General features: G+C 36.6%; 1 protein-coding gene across 2 annotated transcripts; it reads right to left on the bottom strand.

Moving 5' to 3' along the window:
• Window positions 1-289: 289 nt before the first annotated feature.
• Window positions 290-16,307, bottom strand: PAP26 (purple acid phosphatase 26). 2 transcript variants are annotated; one of them, XM_077381860.1, is made up of 10 exons: window positions 15,974-16,299; window positions 13,919-14,125; window positions 11,505-11,705; window positions 10,116-10,227; window positions 9,323-9,546; window positions 3,870-4,008; window positions 2,134-2,354; window positions 1,274-1,395; window positions 958-1,119; window positions 290-612 (listed from the first exon to the last, which is right to left on the bottom strand). In XM_077381860.1, the coding sequence occupies exons 2-10, from the start codon at window positions 14,105-14,107 to the stop codon at window positions 537-539; spliced, it is 1,446 nt and encodes a 481-aa protein (XP_077237975.1). In that variant the 5' UTR covers window positions 14,108-14,125; window positions 15,974-16,299; the 3' UTR covers window positions 290-536. The 2 variants fall into 2 exon arrangements, with proteins under 2 accessions (XP_077237975.1, XP_077237977.1); XM_077381862.1 differs by lacking the exon at window positions 290-612 and having other exon boundaries at window positions 995-1,135; window positions 15,974-16,307.
• Between the last annotated feature and the right edge of the window lie 239 nt (window positions 16,308-16,546).

Below are 16,546 nucleotides of genomic sequence, written 5' to 3' on the forward strand. Positions count from 1 at the left end.
TGCTACACAGTCGATTGTGTTGTAGTTTTATAGGGATTTGACCTCTCCCAAGGTCCACCGTTAAGAAGTAAGAACCACCTCCTTTCTTTAAATAAGATCCCCAAATCCACCATTTTTTTTAAAGTATTTTTTTTTCCATTAACCAAATACTATAAAGACAACCAGTAGGTTCTTTCATAACTAAATCATATTTTAGTCATCTAAAGAAAGGCTTTTTATATGCAATGAAAAGTGATGCCAATGTTAACTGAATCCCATTGCAAGCTAATGAGAAAAAGTGTAGACGATGTGAGAAATGGCATTTATAAACAAGGGAGTTCGCATATAAGTTCACTTAAAATAGTATCAACTCAATGCATACACCTAATTATTTTGAGTTTTGAGCAATTACAAGCCACTTATTACCACCATACCTGATTATGGATATTGGTCACACCATCCGTGCTCTTCAAAACTCTCCAACATCCAACGAAGTTTCTTGGCAATTTTGTGCCACAACTCATCATCTTTGAACCAGAGATCCAACCACGGAGCCATCAGTACGTCGCAACACGGCCAAGGAAAGCTCGGGGATGATTCTTCTCCAGTCTCCTCCTCCGCAGATTGCTTCCCCTACATGGTAACGCCCCGTCAGCAAACAACTAACAAAAAGAACACCGGCAGCATGTTTGAGACACCGACAGAATAAAACAACAGTTGTTTTCATTGAAGAGCAATCTATAGAAGATACCGGTGGATTCGGACAAGAACTCAGACACGGTAAAACCGAGTCGAATCAAGCAAGTCGGTAGTTGACTCGGGGAGATTTTAAATAGTGGAAAGACATAGTAATGCGTGTCCCCTCTTTTATATTGTGTAAGGATGAAGTTTCAGTAATTGAGATCTAAACTTATCATGGTAGGCCTGGAAAGATTTCAAACCCAGTCCTTGGCAGATGCGATGATATGCTTTACTCACCGGTACTGATTGTAAAATACAACAGAGTCAGTTGGCACTTGTTTTCCATCGTCATTGCGATTCCAAAGGTAGAATGCATGAGTTCTGTTCTTTATCTCCAAGGTGGAATGGCCATAACTGGCTTCTCTGAACGCGGAATAATCTGGTTGTGGGTTGGTAAACCTAGAGATGCCATAAGCTACAAAAATAAGAGCAACGCAATAAAGGATTGCAAGTTTAATACAAAATTTCGAAACATTTCAATGCATTGGCTCAACCTCAACAAAATATAAAATTCAAGGAAATGGTGAACTTCTGGGTTTTGAAGTCGACTTACTTTCCAGCCAAACCTTCTTGATTTCCTCCATCACCAACTGTTAGGTACACAGGAGCTGATTTGTCGGGTATTGGATAGCGGTCACCACCTGTTATATTGTAGTGTATGTTGGAGATGCGATACTGCAAAACAACAATATTCTCTTTATGAAAATCTACAAAACTGATAAGAACTGCTCGCAGAAATTGCCAGTGCAATGAGATTCATTGTTTCCAAAAGATTTTTCTTACAACCGATTCAACTTTGATCGACTCTGGGAGTTTTTAAACAACAGTGTTCAGTGCTCACTATGCCTGCACATAGGTACTTGCGACAACGAGATTGTGGTGAAATTTGTGTTTGGCCTTTTTAGAATGTTGGAGACAATTGAATGGTTTCATAGGGTTTTCAAACAAAATCTTACAGGAAATAGTAAAGGGACAAAAATGTCCCTGGAATTCTCTGTTTGCTTTCCTTGAAAGAACTTGGGCACAGCCAAAAGAAAACCAGAAATAAATTCCAAGAATTAACCATAAGAAAAACAAAAATGGATTCCAGCAATATCCAACAATGGCAGATGTATAGGTCAGGAGTCGAAAGATATAAAAGGGTGGCCCAGTGCACGAGGCTCCCGCCATTGCGGGGTCTTAGGAGGGCTAGATGTATGCAGCCTTACCCCTGCTTTGCAGGGAGGCTTTCCCGTGACCACCAGGTCACAATGGAGCAACCTTACTGTTGCGCCAAGGCTCGCCATCTAGGGATAGATGTACGCAGCCTTACCCCTGCTTTGCAGGGAGGCTGTTTCTGTGACTCAAAATAGATGACTACACCCTAATAGAGGACTATATATCACAAAGAAAAACAGAAATAGAGGACTATACCGATCTTTCATATGCATGCACATGCCCAGCAAAGACGAGATCAACTTTGTACTGAACAAACCAACTCTCAAAAACAGCACGCATACTTTCACCCTCCATGTAGTGAGCTTCATTACTGTTGTAAATTGGGGCATGCATGAGAACAATAAGCCAGGGTGTCTTTTCTCTATCCACTTGTTTTAGCTCATTCCACAGCCATTTCCATTGAGGAGTGTACTTCACTGGTATAATATTTGAAAGATTTTTCAGTCAGGAATATATATGGAATAAAAGTGATCACTAACACTAGAAAGGAAGCAGGCATGAGTAAAAGTTAAACATATGACACATGAAATAATAGGCCATCTGAAAGATAGAAGAGTTCTATCCCCTACATAATCCAACCCAAGTTCTGAACATAACATAGTGATGATCATGAAACATGTCATACATATGATACAGCTATAAATTAATTTAGGAAAACATTTTCATTGTTGGCATAAACAATCTGTGCATGAAATAAAATAGCCTGACAGAATCCAAATTATGCACACAATTTATTTTTACTAAATAGTAAATACATGTACCCAAATTTACATAAGCTGAAAATTTACGATTTTTCAAGAGGGGAAGTTCTTAGCACATGATAATCGTAAAAATGTGATGCAAATAAAAATGGGCTGCATGCTCCAAAAAATTAACGCAACAACTCAGTAAAGGCCATAGAAAGGGAGTTGCAAAAAGGTTTGGAAGTAGGCCCGATTGATGATGCCACCATGACATCATCACAGGGGCGGGCCCCATAAGGACCTGTTTGATGAAAAAATTCAAGTGTATGAACAAATGAATATTGAAGGATTTGTGATGAAATTTCTGTTAGTTTAGGAAGTCTTTCGGTAGGTATTTTAGATGAGCCCTACCAAGGGAAGTCTAATTTCTAGGTTACAAAATTATTTAATTATTATTTTTTAATTTGGTTATTTTATTATGTTTGATTATCAGTAAGTTTACAAATAGCAATTTCGAATGGTCAGCACGATAGGTTTAATTTATAGCTTGAGTCACTATAGCTTGGAAGTCTCACCCTCCTACAAGTGTTATTTTTTCATTTGAAAGGGGAGCCACAATTGATGTTCTTTTTAGTGATATAATGGAATTCGTACGGAGTTCTCTTCCTAGAACAGTACAAACAGTTCTATAGGGATTTAATCTGACTTTTCTTACCCCACTGCTTCTTTTTTTGAATTCTGCATATACTTTGCATTGCTATGACTTATTATTGGATGAACTTCATGGCACCTATAAGATAGATAATGCATTTCTGAAATATGTTCTCAAATTAAATTAAATATTAAGAACTTTAACACGGTCACTCTTTGGCCCAATAAGGAGCATATATGAGTGACAAATCTATAAGTAATAGCCAGTAGTGATCAACGATAGCTTTCAGATCTGTTTTACTTAAAATTTTCTCGAAAACTTGAGAGAATAACTAAACGAATTCCATGTTAATGTAGTATTTTAGAAAAATATCTTCACAAGATTAAACATTCTAAATAATGCCCAAAAGGTTATATGGGTACAAAAACAGGGGAAACCCGAAAAAGCAAAAAACAGGCAACAGCCTCTGCCACCAGGTTTAGACTTTAGTCATACTGCAGATCCATGTTTTACCTCAAAAGCTCAGGGAAATATCTTGAAATTCATAGTGAAAAAATATATCAAGGTAATAACAAAAAAAGGGACAGAGAAATTACCAAATGGAGAATAGCTAGAGAGCACAATGATATGAGCAGATGCACGTCGGATTGCATACCAAAGAGGAGAATTGCTCTTACAGGCTAGGAAAGGTGTTGTGTATCTGTGTAGAAAAGATTTGAAAGGAACAACTTCCCCCTATAGTCAAACAGAACATGGATAAAAAAGTGCATCGTAATATTGTTTAGTGAAGTTATATCGTATAAAAACAAGCTGACAATGGCACAAATAGGCTCAATTAGAATCCCTATAATACTGGTATTCCACATGTAATTAATCTAAGAATAGGGCTTAAACAAGTCCAAATGGCATCTTGTAATTTTGCAGGGAATATATCGTCCTGACCGTATAAGTGGCAGCAACCTAAACCATAATCATTGCAGTGAATACATAATCAATGGGAAGGATAAACAAACCACATCAATCACAAGCACCTTTATTTAATGGATTTTTAGAGGAAAAAATAATGATATAATCAAAATAGAAATGCCAGCATTTGCATGTTATATGACTTCTAATATTAAGTACACCACCATGGTCTGATCAACAACGTACAATTTCTAGTCCATGTATGTGCATCATGATTGACATCAAAGAAATAGTTACCCAGAAATATAAATAAAAAATATGAAACGAAAAATCATTTTCTAAAAGGAATTGTTTGAAAGATTAAAATATACTAAGGCCATAAGCAAGAACCACAAACAATGTACTAATAATGAAAAGTCAAACAGTGTGCTAATAATGGAAAGCCTGAAATAGAGGCATAAGAACAAGGTTATCTAACAAATTTTGCAAAGTTAGATGGGGAGAAGATGAAATTTAAAAATGGATGGAGACTGTTATATTGTGAGCCATGCAATTATGTGGCATGGACTGAAGGTCTCTCTACTTCTCAAGAAGTTCTTAAAAGTAACAAATGGGATGACCCATTTTACTTTCATTAAAAAAGACACCGGACGACTTCCAAGTGATCGAAGCTGTTATGGATGTTCTGGATCACTTCCAAGAATTTCAGAATACAATTGCTCCATAGGATGTTCTATTAATATGGATCACTTCAAAGAATGTCAGAATACAGTTGCTTTATAGGATGTTCGATTAATTGGGATACTCTGGGAGGATTTTCGTATTGAGTAGATAGTCTTACCTATTGGTTTATCCAAATGACTACATTATGTAAAAAACAGGGAAGAAGCTGTCGAATAACCTTGCGTAGGAGAGTTTTGGTGTAAGGTAGGCACTTTATCTGCTTAAGCCACTTGCAAAGACCCCATTTTTGCCCCTGGGCCCACTTGTGTAAACCATAAGGAAAATGGAGTGTGCATGATTAGCCAATGGGCTCACCGTGAATACATGGATGCAGCACAAAAAAGACACACCACTTTCCCATCTCTAAAGCAAGAAAGAGCCATGTTGAGTTTTCAGTTTTCGCAACCTAATCCATGCAGCCAACAGTCCACCAATCAACCTTGCCATCAAAAAAAGCTAAGAGGGATCTATAATGCTATCAAGGACCAACAATAATTTCAAAATGCCCGGTCTCAACTTGGATCGGTCAATTACAAAATCCGACAGCAATCAAACCTATGATTTGTGGACACGGACATGTGTCGTGTCGACACGGACACGGAGTGTCAGACACGGCAAACCCCTAAAATTTAGAAATGGGGACACAGCTAAAATACAAAGTATATATAATCATGATTTGTAGATACGGATTATGGTGTTGAGTTTCGACACGGATACGAGTTGTCTCACATGGCAACATCTAAAAATCTAAAAATGGTGACACTACATATCAAATTATTGATTACTATCATAATTTGTAACAAGCTAAATATGATATTCACTTAACAAACTAATAAATTTTAGAATTAATCAACTATAATCTGAAACAAATTATGAGATAATCAAATAATAATGCATTTATCAATTTAATCAAGTTCTCTTCCGTCCCCAATATACAACGAGAAAGGGGAACCAATATGATACAATGAATGCAATATTGAAATAAGAATTTGTTAAAGGTTTTAGGTTTATGGGAGGGGATGTAGCAGCAAATATTAGTTAAAGAAGAGCTAAAAGAAGAGTTTATAATAAAAGAAGACTTAATAATAAAAGAGGTAAACACAATATTCAATAATAAAACTAAATGTCACACTTGACACGGTACAAAAACATGTCCACATGCCAACATTAAGTCTAACACTTCTAGCAATACCTTTAAAAGTGGCCAAAGAAGTGTCAACAAGTGTGGACACGGGTGTTGTGTCGGACACGTGTGTAGGCAATAAATTCAAAGTGTCAGCTAAATCATAGAATCAAACTATCAGACCATCACTAGACCTCCAATCTAATCAACCTGTCAAATATTGTTGCAAAGATAAAAATTTGAGATCATGCAGATGCAATTGATGGAACCAAGCAATTGTATAGTGCCATTCCACACCCTTTTCTCTCTAACTTTTCCCAAATATCCCAGAATTCCAAACAATACCACCACCTTTTCTAACTTGCCCTCACCTATTTCAAAAATTGCAAAAGAACCCCTTCTCTGAAAAACCTTCTCTGAACCATCATTAACACTTTCTCATGGCCTACAAGAAAGTGACATAGGGTGTTGATATAATCAACACTTTCTCAAGTAGATTTAATGCAGCGGATATGCATAGGTCCTTCAAATAGCCTTGGTGCAACGGTAAGGTTGCTCCATTCTGACATGGTGGTCACGGGTTCGATTCACGGAAACAGCCTCTCTGCAAAGCAGGCGTAAGGCTGCGTACATCTAGCCCTCCCAAGACCCCGCAATGGCAAGAGCCTCATGCACTAGGCGCTCTTTTATATGGATAGGTCCTTCAAACCAGAAATGGGAGAAGGATGATAATAGGAGAAAGATTTTCTACGAATTATGGTGATTTTTTCATTTTCAGAATATTTTTGTTGGCTTTTAGCCTTTTAGGAAGTCCATGTTTTGGACAAGGTTCGGACTGTTTAAAGCTTTTAGAGTTTTTATTTGAATCGAGGGGTTTAACTAGGAGTAGGTAGCGGAATTAGGGCCAGCTCATAATTAGAAATAATTTAGGACAGAAAGTAATATTCTTAGAAGAGATTTGAGTTTGTTTTGGGGGACTGTTTAAAGCTTCTAGGGTTTTTATATGAATTGAAGAGGTTTAACTTGGAGTAGGAAGCGGAATTAAGGCCAGTTCATAATTAGAAATAATTTAGGATAGAAAGTAATATTCTTAGAAGTGATTTGAGTTTATTTTTTGTGGAAAGATTCTTTGTTCAAAAAAATTCTTGTTCGATCATACACTTGTATTTGGTAACATGGCTGAGGAATTGTTGTCATAAAATTTTTGAAGGCCCACGGAATACCAATCAGTGTTTCGAGACCGTTAATGTCCTACCAAGATGAGCAGATACTTCAATGTTGTCATAAAAATTTTGAAGGCCCACGGAATACCAATCAGTGTTTCGAGACCGTTAATGTCCTACCAAGATGAGTAGATACTTCAATGAGATAGATGGCTTGAGTTCTGCTCAAGATTCAACTCTTGCGACAAGAATTGGTCATGAACCCTCTGACAGAGGTCAACAATCCTTTCGAGAATTCTGCTAATCAAATAGGTGCTCAAGCTGGAACTTAGGACCCAACACAACCGGGATGTGGAAAGGCGGTTCTATATGAATGAGTTTAGGGGAACCAAAGTCAACATGAAGAAATGGAGGTTTAAAACTTCTACAGTATATATTTTGAATTGAGGAAGTTTAAGCTAGAGAGAAGGTTGAATTAGGTCTGGTTTATAATAAAAAAGACAATTTAGGTGAGAAAGTACTACTTTTAGAGGAGATCTGGATTTGTTTTATGTCAAACATTTTGAAAGAATTATAGCACGTCTAGGAATAATGTATAGGTGTTTTAAAGTTATATGTGTGTAGTAAAGGTCAAGTATCTTTTGTTTGGGAAGGAAAATGTTTGGGAGGTGAAAGAGTCTATTTATATGATCTAAAACATACCATTCAAAAAAAAAATGATCTAAAACACTCTTTGGGGGCGTTCTTAATTAATTACGAAAAATGAAGTTTATGCAAGGAGTTCAACTCTTTTCTTTGCTGTTTTCTTTATGTGGAAGCATCATATCATGGTCTCCTTGTCTTTTATAGAGGTATGTGTGTGGTCTTGTTCTTGGACTGAAATTGAATTTAAGTTTGAAACTTGTAGCTTTTATTCTATCTCTGCTGCACCAGGATTAATCTCATCCGTCATTTAAGAAAATATGAACAAAACTCATGGGCAAGGATGAACTCCAATGAAAGTACCTTATTCTCATGGGATAGGATGAACTCCAATGAAAGTAGCTTATTAACCCTTAAGCCACCCAATCACATGTTTCCATCTCATTTTTTCCCAAAATAAACCCCAAAGGCTCTTTTACACTAGCTATAAACAAAGCATCAAACGTAGGTAGATAATGCATGTATTGTAGGCATTAGTATAGAAATCACCAAAAAGTAGTCATAAGTTATTTAAATTAATGGCCTTCTTTTAGTTAGTTAGAAAAGAACTAGAAAATCCCCACAAATTAGCATCTGTCAGGGAACCTCTAGGAGCACGTGCAGAGGAGTGCCACAATTTTTTTATTTTTTATTTTTTATTTTTATTTTTTTAATGGTAGCCAACTTTATTGCAAACAAAGAGGACCAAGATCGCCAATACAAAGGAAAACAAGAACAAAGCAGAGGAAGGCTAATAGCCACAAGGTTGTCAAGAGATTTCTAAAACCAAGGCCAAGGCCACGTCAACTGAGAGAGTCGCTACTTGGATAGCACTTCGAACTAAATATTTACACTATAAGTTGGACCCCTTATTGCTTCATCAAATTTCTCTTTTCTTTATAAATGAAAATTTCAAATCACGGGGCATATATCATGCATGTATATACAAATAACTCGGCTTTCTTGTAGAAAATTCATGCACATGTGTGTTATCCTCGCAATTGTTGCAGATTATAATGAAAGATTTAGAGTTTCCTGTGTCTCTACGTCTGTCACAAGCTGTTATAACTTATAAGTGCATTTTAGGAAAGTCAATGTAGACACCAACAGAAAATGATGCCACAATTCACGAAATATCAGGCTAACAAGTACCACTCTGGCAGTCTGAGACAGCATTCCTAATGCTTCTGCAATTGGTCTATTTTATAAGGAACGGTTGAAAATCACTCAAATTTACCCTTTGAACCACACAAGCATAAAAATATATACAAAAGGTGATCATATGTGTGGTATGATGCAATCAAAGTGCTTCAACAAGTCTAATGGCATAAGAGAAAATAACGGAGCTAGTGAGAAAGGACATGAAGTTGTTCAAGGAAAATAAACATATTTACAAATATATGTTTCCCTAAATGGCAACAAATCATTCAAGATGCATAAAAACAAATATTACCAGATTAGGCATGTACTCTATTTCATGATTGCCAGCAGTCCAAATCCATGGTTGGTATGCAGCACTTCGCTCCAAAAAGCGGCCCCAAGTATCCCAGCGGAGACCATTCTCATGCTCATATCTATCAGAATAAGATAGATCTCCAACAAATAAGACACTCTGTCCTCCACTCTGCAGATAATGCTCAAGAGTGGAAAGAGAATTAAATGTTTGACCCAAATCACCTGAAAATAAAAAAAGGCATTCAGAAATGAGATGTGACATAGGTAATGTCAGACTGCCACAATATGAAGCTACAGAAGCAATTTGTACATTTGAAGCATAATTCCACAAGTAGGTATCCGGTACAAGAATCACAATCATATGATGCCGAACATCTGAAGCATGATAGTTAACACGAGTACATTTGAAGCATGATTAGTTAATTCCATTTGAAGCATGATAGTTAACCGAGCACATTTGAGGCATGATACTTAATTCCACAAGTAGAAGTATCCCGCACAAGAATCGTGATGACATCATGCCAAACATGATACATGAAGCATAATTAGGTATCTATGTATCATAGGCTTATAATGACCAGAAATGTTTTATACATATTGGGACATTTCCAGTGACTAATATGACAAGATTTTCAAAATTAATAAAATTTGGGTTTTCTTCCTTTATTTTATTTTTGAAGAAAATCATAGATCTATATTCCATTCAAAAGTTAACATAAAGTTATAAATGATTAGCAAAAAGCAATACAACACAGCTTCATAGAGGCATTCCTAACGTAGAAACAACTTACCTATAATACCAAAAGTGTAGGGGACATCTGGATCAATCTTTGGAGGTGTCTGAAACCAAAACTCCCGAGCAGAATCACCCATCCCAATCTTGTAGTTGTACTTTGTGTCATACTAGAAATAAGAAACAAAGAAATATCAGCTTTCTAAAACCATAGAAACCTATGTTCTTAATCAACTGAATAAAGAAGTTAATATTCAATGTATAAGTAGGTTAGGGCTGACAATACTTCTAAAAAACCAAGGTTATATTGGAGTTAAGAGATTAACCATCATTTTACTTTCCCTCCAGAAAACTAACCAGGTTTTGCTTTAAAACATATTTCATAAGGAGCATAACACTGTTTAAAGTTGGACATGTATCTCTCTTAATGCATTAAGATGATGCAATTTTTTCTGGAACAGTTGTTTTTGAATGCTAGAGGTTCCTAATGCACCTGATTGAAGGACAAATATGATCATGCTTCCAGTAAAATAGATGGGAAAAAAAGAGAATTCACATTTTTGGTTGCAGAAAACTGAAACCATCACTATACAACAAGAAGTTAAGTATGCAATAAATATAATTATGAAACGAAACTATACCAAAATCAGGTACCATTTACAACATACGAAATTTGGCAAGAGGGGATAGCTGCTGTGATCTTTCTACAGTAATTAATATTTTAGTAAGTTTCAGATTTGGGGTATGTTGTTAATAGTTATAATCAAGAGCTAACCATTGAGTCTTGACTCATATTTCCATAATAATGTATGCCACAATTTGAATTTTCTACCATTTTGTCTTTCCAATTAATGTTTAAAACTCAGATGAGAACTAAATCAAAGTAAAACTGAGTTGACTCAAGTGTGTTAATGATTGTTGCTATCAATTTTCCATTGACATGGGCGAGTCAAAGGAGTTTGTGATTGACACAGTACGGCCAAACTCAGACTCTGACGAGAACTCGGCCTAGGTAAAAAGGAGTCAATTTGGGCGAGCCGAAAATTGAACCAGGGAGTGGGAGTTTTCAAACATTGTCTTTAGTCCCCTAGTTTACAAGCTCATGAGTATCTCATGATAACAAATTGGTGTCAAGTATAGGCATATGTTCCACTTAATTTTTACTCTAATAATTACAATTTTGATGAGGTGAAAGTACATCGACAATATTCTCAACATATTAATTTCTCAGCCCCACCTGTCACTAAACAATAAAAAATTTGATGATAAACAGGTATAAAACTTCTATGTTTGAAAACAATTAGTCTGTGTAATTACAACAAAGTAAAACAACAATTGTTACTCCAAATTGTAGCATCGAGGACTAAAAAAACCTCTTTCTACCAGAATAATGATTTGAAAATTCATAACATGTATCACAGATTGCCATAACTCTTTAAAGAATTACCTCAAGGTTGTCAACAAGGCAATGATGAATGTAGCCAGATTTGTAATCGTAAAACGTGTAGTTTGTCACTTTTCCTTCAGCCCTATGATCGTATTGGTGATCTGATGTGCCATATAAAACTTCACTTGGTCCAGGTTCAGCCATTGTCACCCATGATATTATTACAGCCTTTCCGTCGTAGTCACCTTGGGTAATATGGACCTAAATAGGAATTAAAGGCAACAAACAGGAATGATACTAGGAGTTGGAGAACAAATTATTCCACTACAACAGGAGTTCATAATGACACAAGAATAATTTAAATCCCAAAAAATCATACAAAAAAGTTCTAGTAACTCTGCTTCATTGGAAAATACATGTCAAGCATCCTATAAATGGATTGCGTGCTTAATAAAAATGTTAAGAAGCTTGAATACTGGTTGGTCAGGCAATTAAATAAAGAAAAGTTATAGATTTAAATATTAATGTGCCATGTAATAATGCAATATAAAGGGCCTACCAATCTCAAAGTGAAGCAAGATAAATTTCACTAGCAAGTGAGAGATCCACCCCCAGTGTGCTTTCGCAACAAAATTAGGCTCGAGGCAGAAAAATATCCAAAAACTCGAAGCACATATGCAAAAGGGACAGTATACTCTTTTGGCTAGACATACTAAGGAAAATGAATAAGAGGTAGATAACCTCCTCATGCCAAAAGAATAAAGTAAAAAAAAAAATGTCCAAATCACAAAAATAAAAACATACCACGAAAAGACCATGATAAGTTACACCATCAGAAATGTCATTAAACTTCGATTGAGTTGTCTACATAGCCCTAAAGGAGACACATGTTCAAGGATATAGAAGAAATCAGCACTAACCATTGCAACTTTGCAAGCCAAAGATTCAAGACAGATATATATATATATATATATATATATATATATATATATATATATATATATATGAGAGAACATTTCCTACACACTTGTGTAGGTAAGTTACCTACGCACTACCTTAAAATACAGTGGGGGCCCACATTGTTTGGGTGATCCAAACAATTCATTTGAATGGTCCTCACATAGATAGGGTGTCCACAAAAAATCAGATCCATAGGATCATCCTAACCATTCAAACTATGGAGGCAAAAAATTGACTAATTTGTGAAGGTTTATACACGTCCATTTTACCTCCACAAATCGTAGGGTTGGGATGATCCTATGGATCTGATTTTTTGTGGACACCCTATCTATGTGAGGACCATTCAAATGAATTGTTTGGATCACCCAAACAATGTGGGCCCCCACTGTATTTTAAGGTAGTGCGTAGGTAACTTACCTACACAAGTGTGTAGGAAATGTTTTCTCATATATATATATATGAGTAAAGGGTTCCTGCGCTCGGGCGCAGATAAGCTTATCTGCGTAGAGTGCAAAAACATGGGTGGGGCCACATTGTTGGGAGGATCCAAAGCATTCATTTGTGGGGCCCTTTCATGGACAGGGTGTCCAGCAAAAATCAGCTCCATTGGATCACCATAGGGTATCCATTTGTGGGGTAAAAAATGGGCAGATTGGTGGCCAAACAATATCTGTCCATTTTCACCGCCACAAATGGACACCCTAGGATGATCCAATGAAGCTAATTTTTGGTACACACCCCATCCATGATGGGGGCTTTCAAATGAATGCTTAGGATCACCCCGGCAATGTGGCCCCACCCATGTTTCCAGCACTCGAGTGCAGATAAGCTATTGCAACTCCATCCACTTCGCCTATGTCAGATTCTACCCCACTAAAATTTCAGAATTTCTTCCTTATCCCAAAAATCGGGATTTTTTTCCTTTTCTTTAAGTCAAAAACAAAAAGTCACACCTTATCCTATTGCGTCAGAGATTTTTTTTATTTTTTCAATGTAAAATCGATAAATCTACCTTACCCAACTCTCCCCTGCCCCTCTATCTCTCCAAACTCAAAAGTCGGGAAATGGTGGTGAAGACGCTGCGACTTCGGAAGACAGAACTCGCTGTCGGCGCGTCAAAAACGGGCCAACGAACTCACACTGGTATCTCGCTCTCTGATTCAACCATTTTTTGGAAAATGTTTTGTGGCTCACTTGTTTGTCGTGTAGCATTTAAAGGGCTTTAAGAGGCTTTTCAGAACCGTGATATCCTCTGACATCCCTTTAAATACTACACGACAGACAAGTAGAGCGCATGTTTATCAAAATACTGGAGCGGAGAAATCATTTCCCTATATATATATATTGGTAGTCCCGTGTGTGTGTGTGTGTGTGTGTGTGTCGGTGTGTTCCCTTGAGTTCCTCGGACAATTTGACAATTTGCCTACAAGTACAATTCTTCAAATAAAATCATCATCATAGATTGTCCCTTCAAAATAGCTCAAAAATCACAAACTAAGAAAGTGGAAATTTACTTGTTCTGGTGCATTATAACCCTTTGGAACAGCAAATACTTGATTGTCCAGAGGAATGTCCACAGATGGCCATTGAGAACGAATAAAAGAACTTGTTATCCCTGAACTGGAATTGTCCACAGAGCTCAAAAGAATGAAAGATATAAGAGCGAGCTGAAACAAGGTCCAGATGCCAGTATTCTCTAACATGGTTGTCACTTAGGCAGCCTGAAAAAACCAAAAATTAATTTAGTATTGGCATTCCAAACCCAAAGAATGTCACTTCACGTTATTGCTAGCTACCATTAAGCAGGGATTTATTCAATTCGAATTATAAAGATTTAGAAAAAATATGTTACGATCCAATATGTGTGTGTGTGTGTGTGTGTGTGTGTGTGTGTGTGTGTGATTAAATCATACACCAACACTTGTCAACATAAATACCCCATTAAGCACCATGCAAGATTTCTTGCCACAAACAAAAGGCCCAGCCTCTAAGGAGTAGGTACATCTAGGATGCCTGAAGTGGAAGATAACAGGCCCATTTGGAAAACACAATAGTAGTCACAGCTAGAAATATTATTATTTGTTCTGTTCTTTTGTTTGAGAGAAAAAAGCTAGAAATATCATTAACAACAACAGGATATCGAAACTGAAACTCCACAAGAACATAGCAACATCTTGCGCGTTCAAGGAATCATGTGTACAGTTACCTAATTGTTTAATTACTCAAGATATTTTTAGAACATTCTCGCAATTGAGGCAAAGGTGCTGATGTTATGAACAAAAAGATCAGCTTCCCTTTCTAACTTTCACCTTCCAAAAATTGTACTTGGATTTTCTACCTCCTTTTTTTTTTAATGGTAGGATTTTCTACCTCCTGTATCACTCTTCTCAACATCATCCAATTTCCACTTGGTTTAAAAAAAGGGGCCTAATTCATGCCAATGCCCTCACCGTTAGAAGGCCGTAGCCTCACCATAAAAGCATGTAGGAGATTCTACAGTGAAGTTTATTCATGACTACGGCAAATTATTTCAAGCTTGGATTGAAATTGAGTCAAAGTTTGCCAGTTAAAATGCTAAAATGACAATACCAAATTGAGTCAGGAAATTGAACAAACCAAATTCGTAGAGTAAACATAGATGATTTGCCGAAACAAGAAAGCCATACAGAACAATTTTGTAGTATCTTACCATTCAAGAAAAAAAAAACAATTTTGTAGTATCTTGCCTATCTTTGGTCGTGTGGCACGAGATTCCAAAAATGTAATCATTTTTGTTGGTCTATTGTTCCTTGTTGATGGGTGCACTCTCTAGAGTTTAGACCTGTTTCATTTGGTTGTTTTCTTCAATTAAAAAATTACAGATTCGAAAATAAAAATTACATATAGTATTGTCAGTAGTAAAATACATGACACTTCACAGGCACAGTAAATTCACCATTATCCTCCACAATTCCACTCAGGGAACAATGTGAAATCACCAATAAAAATGATTCAGCGTGTTTTGAACAGGGTTCACAAATTCTTCCATAAGAAATTGAAAACAGTTCCATCACTACTGGCACCAATTTGACAGGTTTTTAACATTGGGTTCTCGACTTCTCGCAACTCTTTCTGGTTACGCCCTGATACACTCCATCTTTAAACCCTACATTTAGCCAGCCATTGGAGAAAAATTCCTAACCAAAACATCATAGATGATGATGATGATGATCAATAGGATCAAATTTCTTGGAGTTCACCACAAACAAACCACCAATTAGATCTGGTTCTCTATGCAAACAACATACCAAACTTGCATCACAAATACAAATAGAAAACCCTAATTTCAGTTCTATAGTTCCAATAACCAGTCCTCGTCACATAAACGGCAAAGTTTTATTTCATTTCCCAATAATCCAACGAAACCCAATATATAATTAAACAAAAAAAAAAAAACTAGAAGAAAGAGAAAGATCTGCAAAGTGGAAATGCACCACCTAAAGTACAGCAACTATACAACATTCTTCCTAAATTAGTTGTTTTTTCTTGAGAGAGAGAGAGAGAGAGAGAGAGAGAGAGAGTTTACTGACCCAAGAGGAGACCCAAAGATGAAGAAATTGTGGTGAAGATCCCACGCTACGTTTTTTAGATCTTTATAAACTGAGTCTTGCAATGATAGAGTCTTGCATTGAACTTGGCATCATCACAGTCCCCGATAGAACAGATTTCTTGTAGTATTTAATAAAGAGAAATTGTTAGTTTGTCTGTGTCGGGGACAGATTCTGTGGGTGTGAAACGTATAAAACGGTGAACTATAATGGGGGCAGATTTAGTGGCCCTGGGACAGACCAATTGAGGGATGATTCGAACCGAAACGGTTGTGAATGGGCCGCCATGGTTGAAATTTCTCACCTTCCGGGTAATAGTTGTGAAAAAGAGAGGGGAGTTTTAGTATTACCACCATTGTGTCAATCTAGTGTTTCTATTCTAATTCTAATTATCAACTCCACGGCCCAATAAAATGGGCAGGTCACACCACACCCTCATAAAATTAGGCTTTGTTCTTTTTAGATTCTGACAGCAAAATCACGCTCCTAAATTAGGCTTTGTTCGTAGTCAGAAATGGAAGTAATCCCTCTTCCAAGCACCATTTGTTAATAGAG

Source organism: Tasmannia lanceolata, unplaced genomic scaffold (assembly GCF_043159265.1).
Source record: "Tasmannia lanceolata isolate RefF3 unplaced genomic scaffold, GAP_Taslan_0.1 ptg000006l, whole genome shotgun sequence".
Taxonomy (NCBI): domain Eukaryota; kingdom Viridiplantae; phylum Streptophyta; class Magnoliopsida; order Canellales; family Winteraceae; genus Tasmannia; species Tasmannia lanceolata.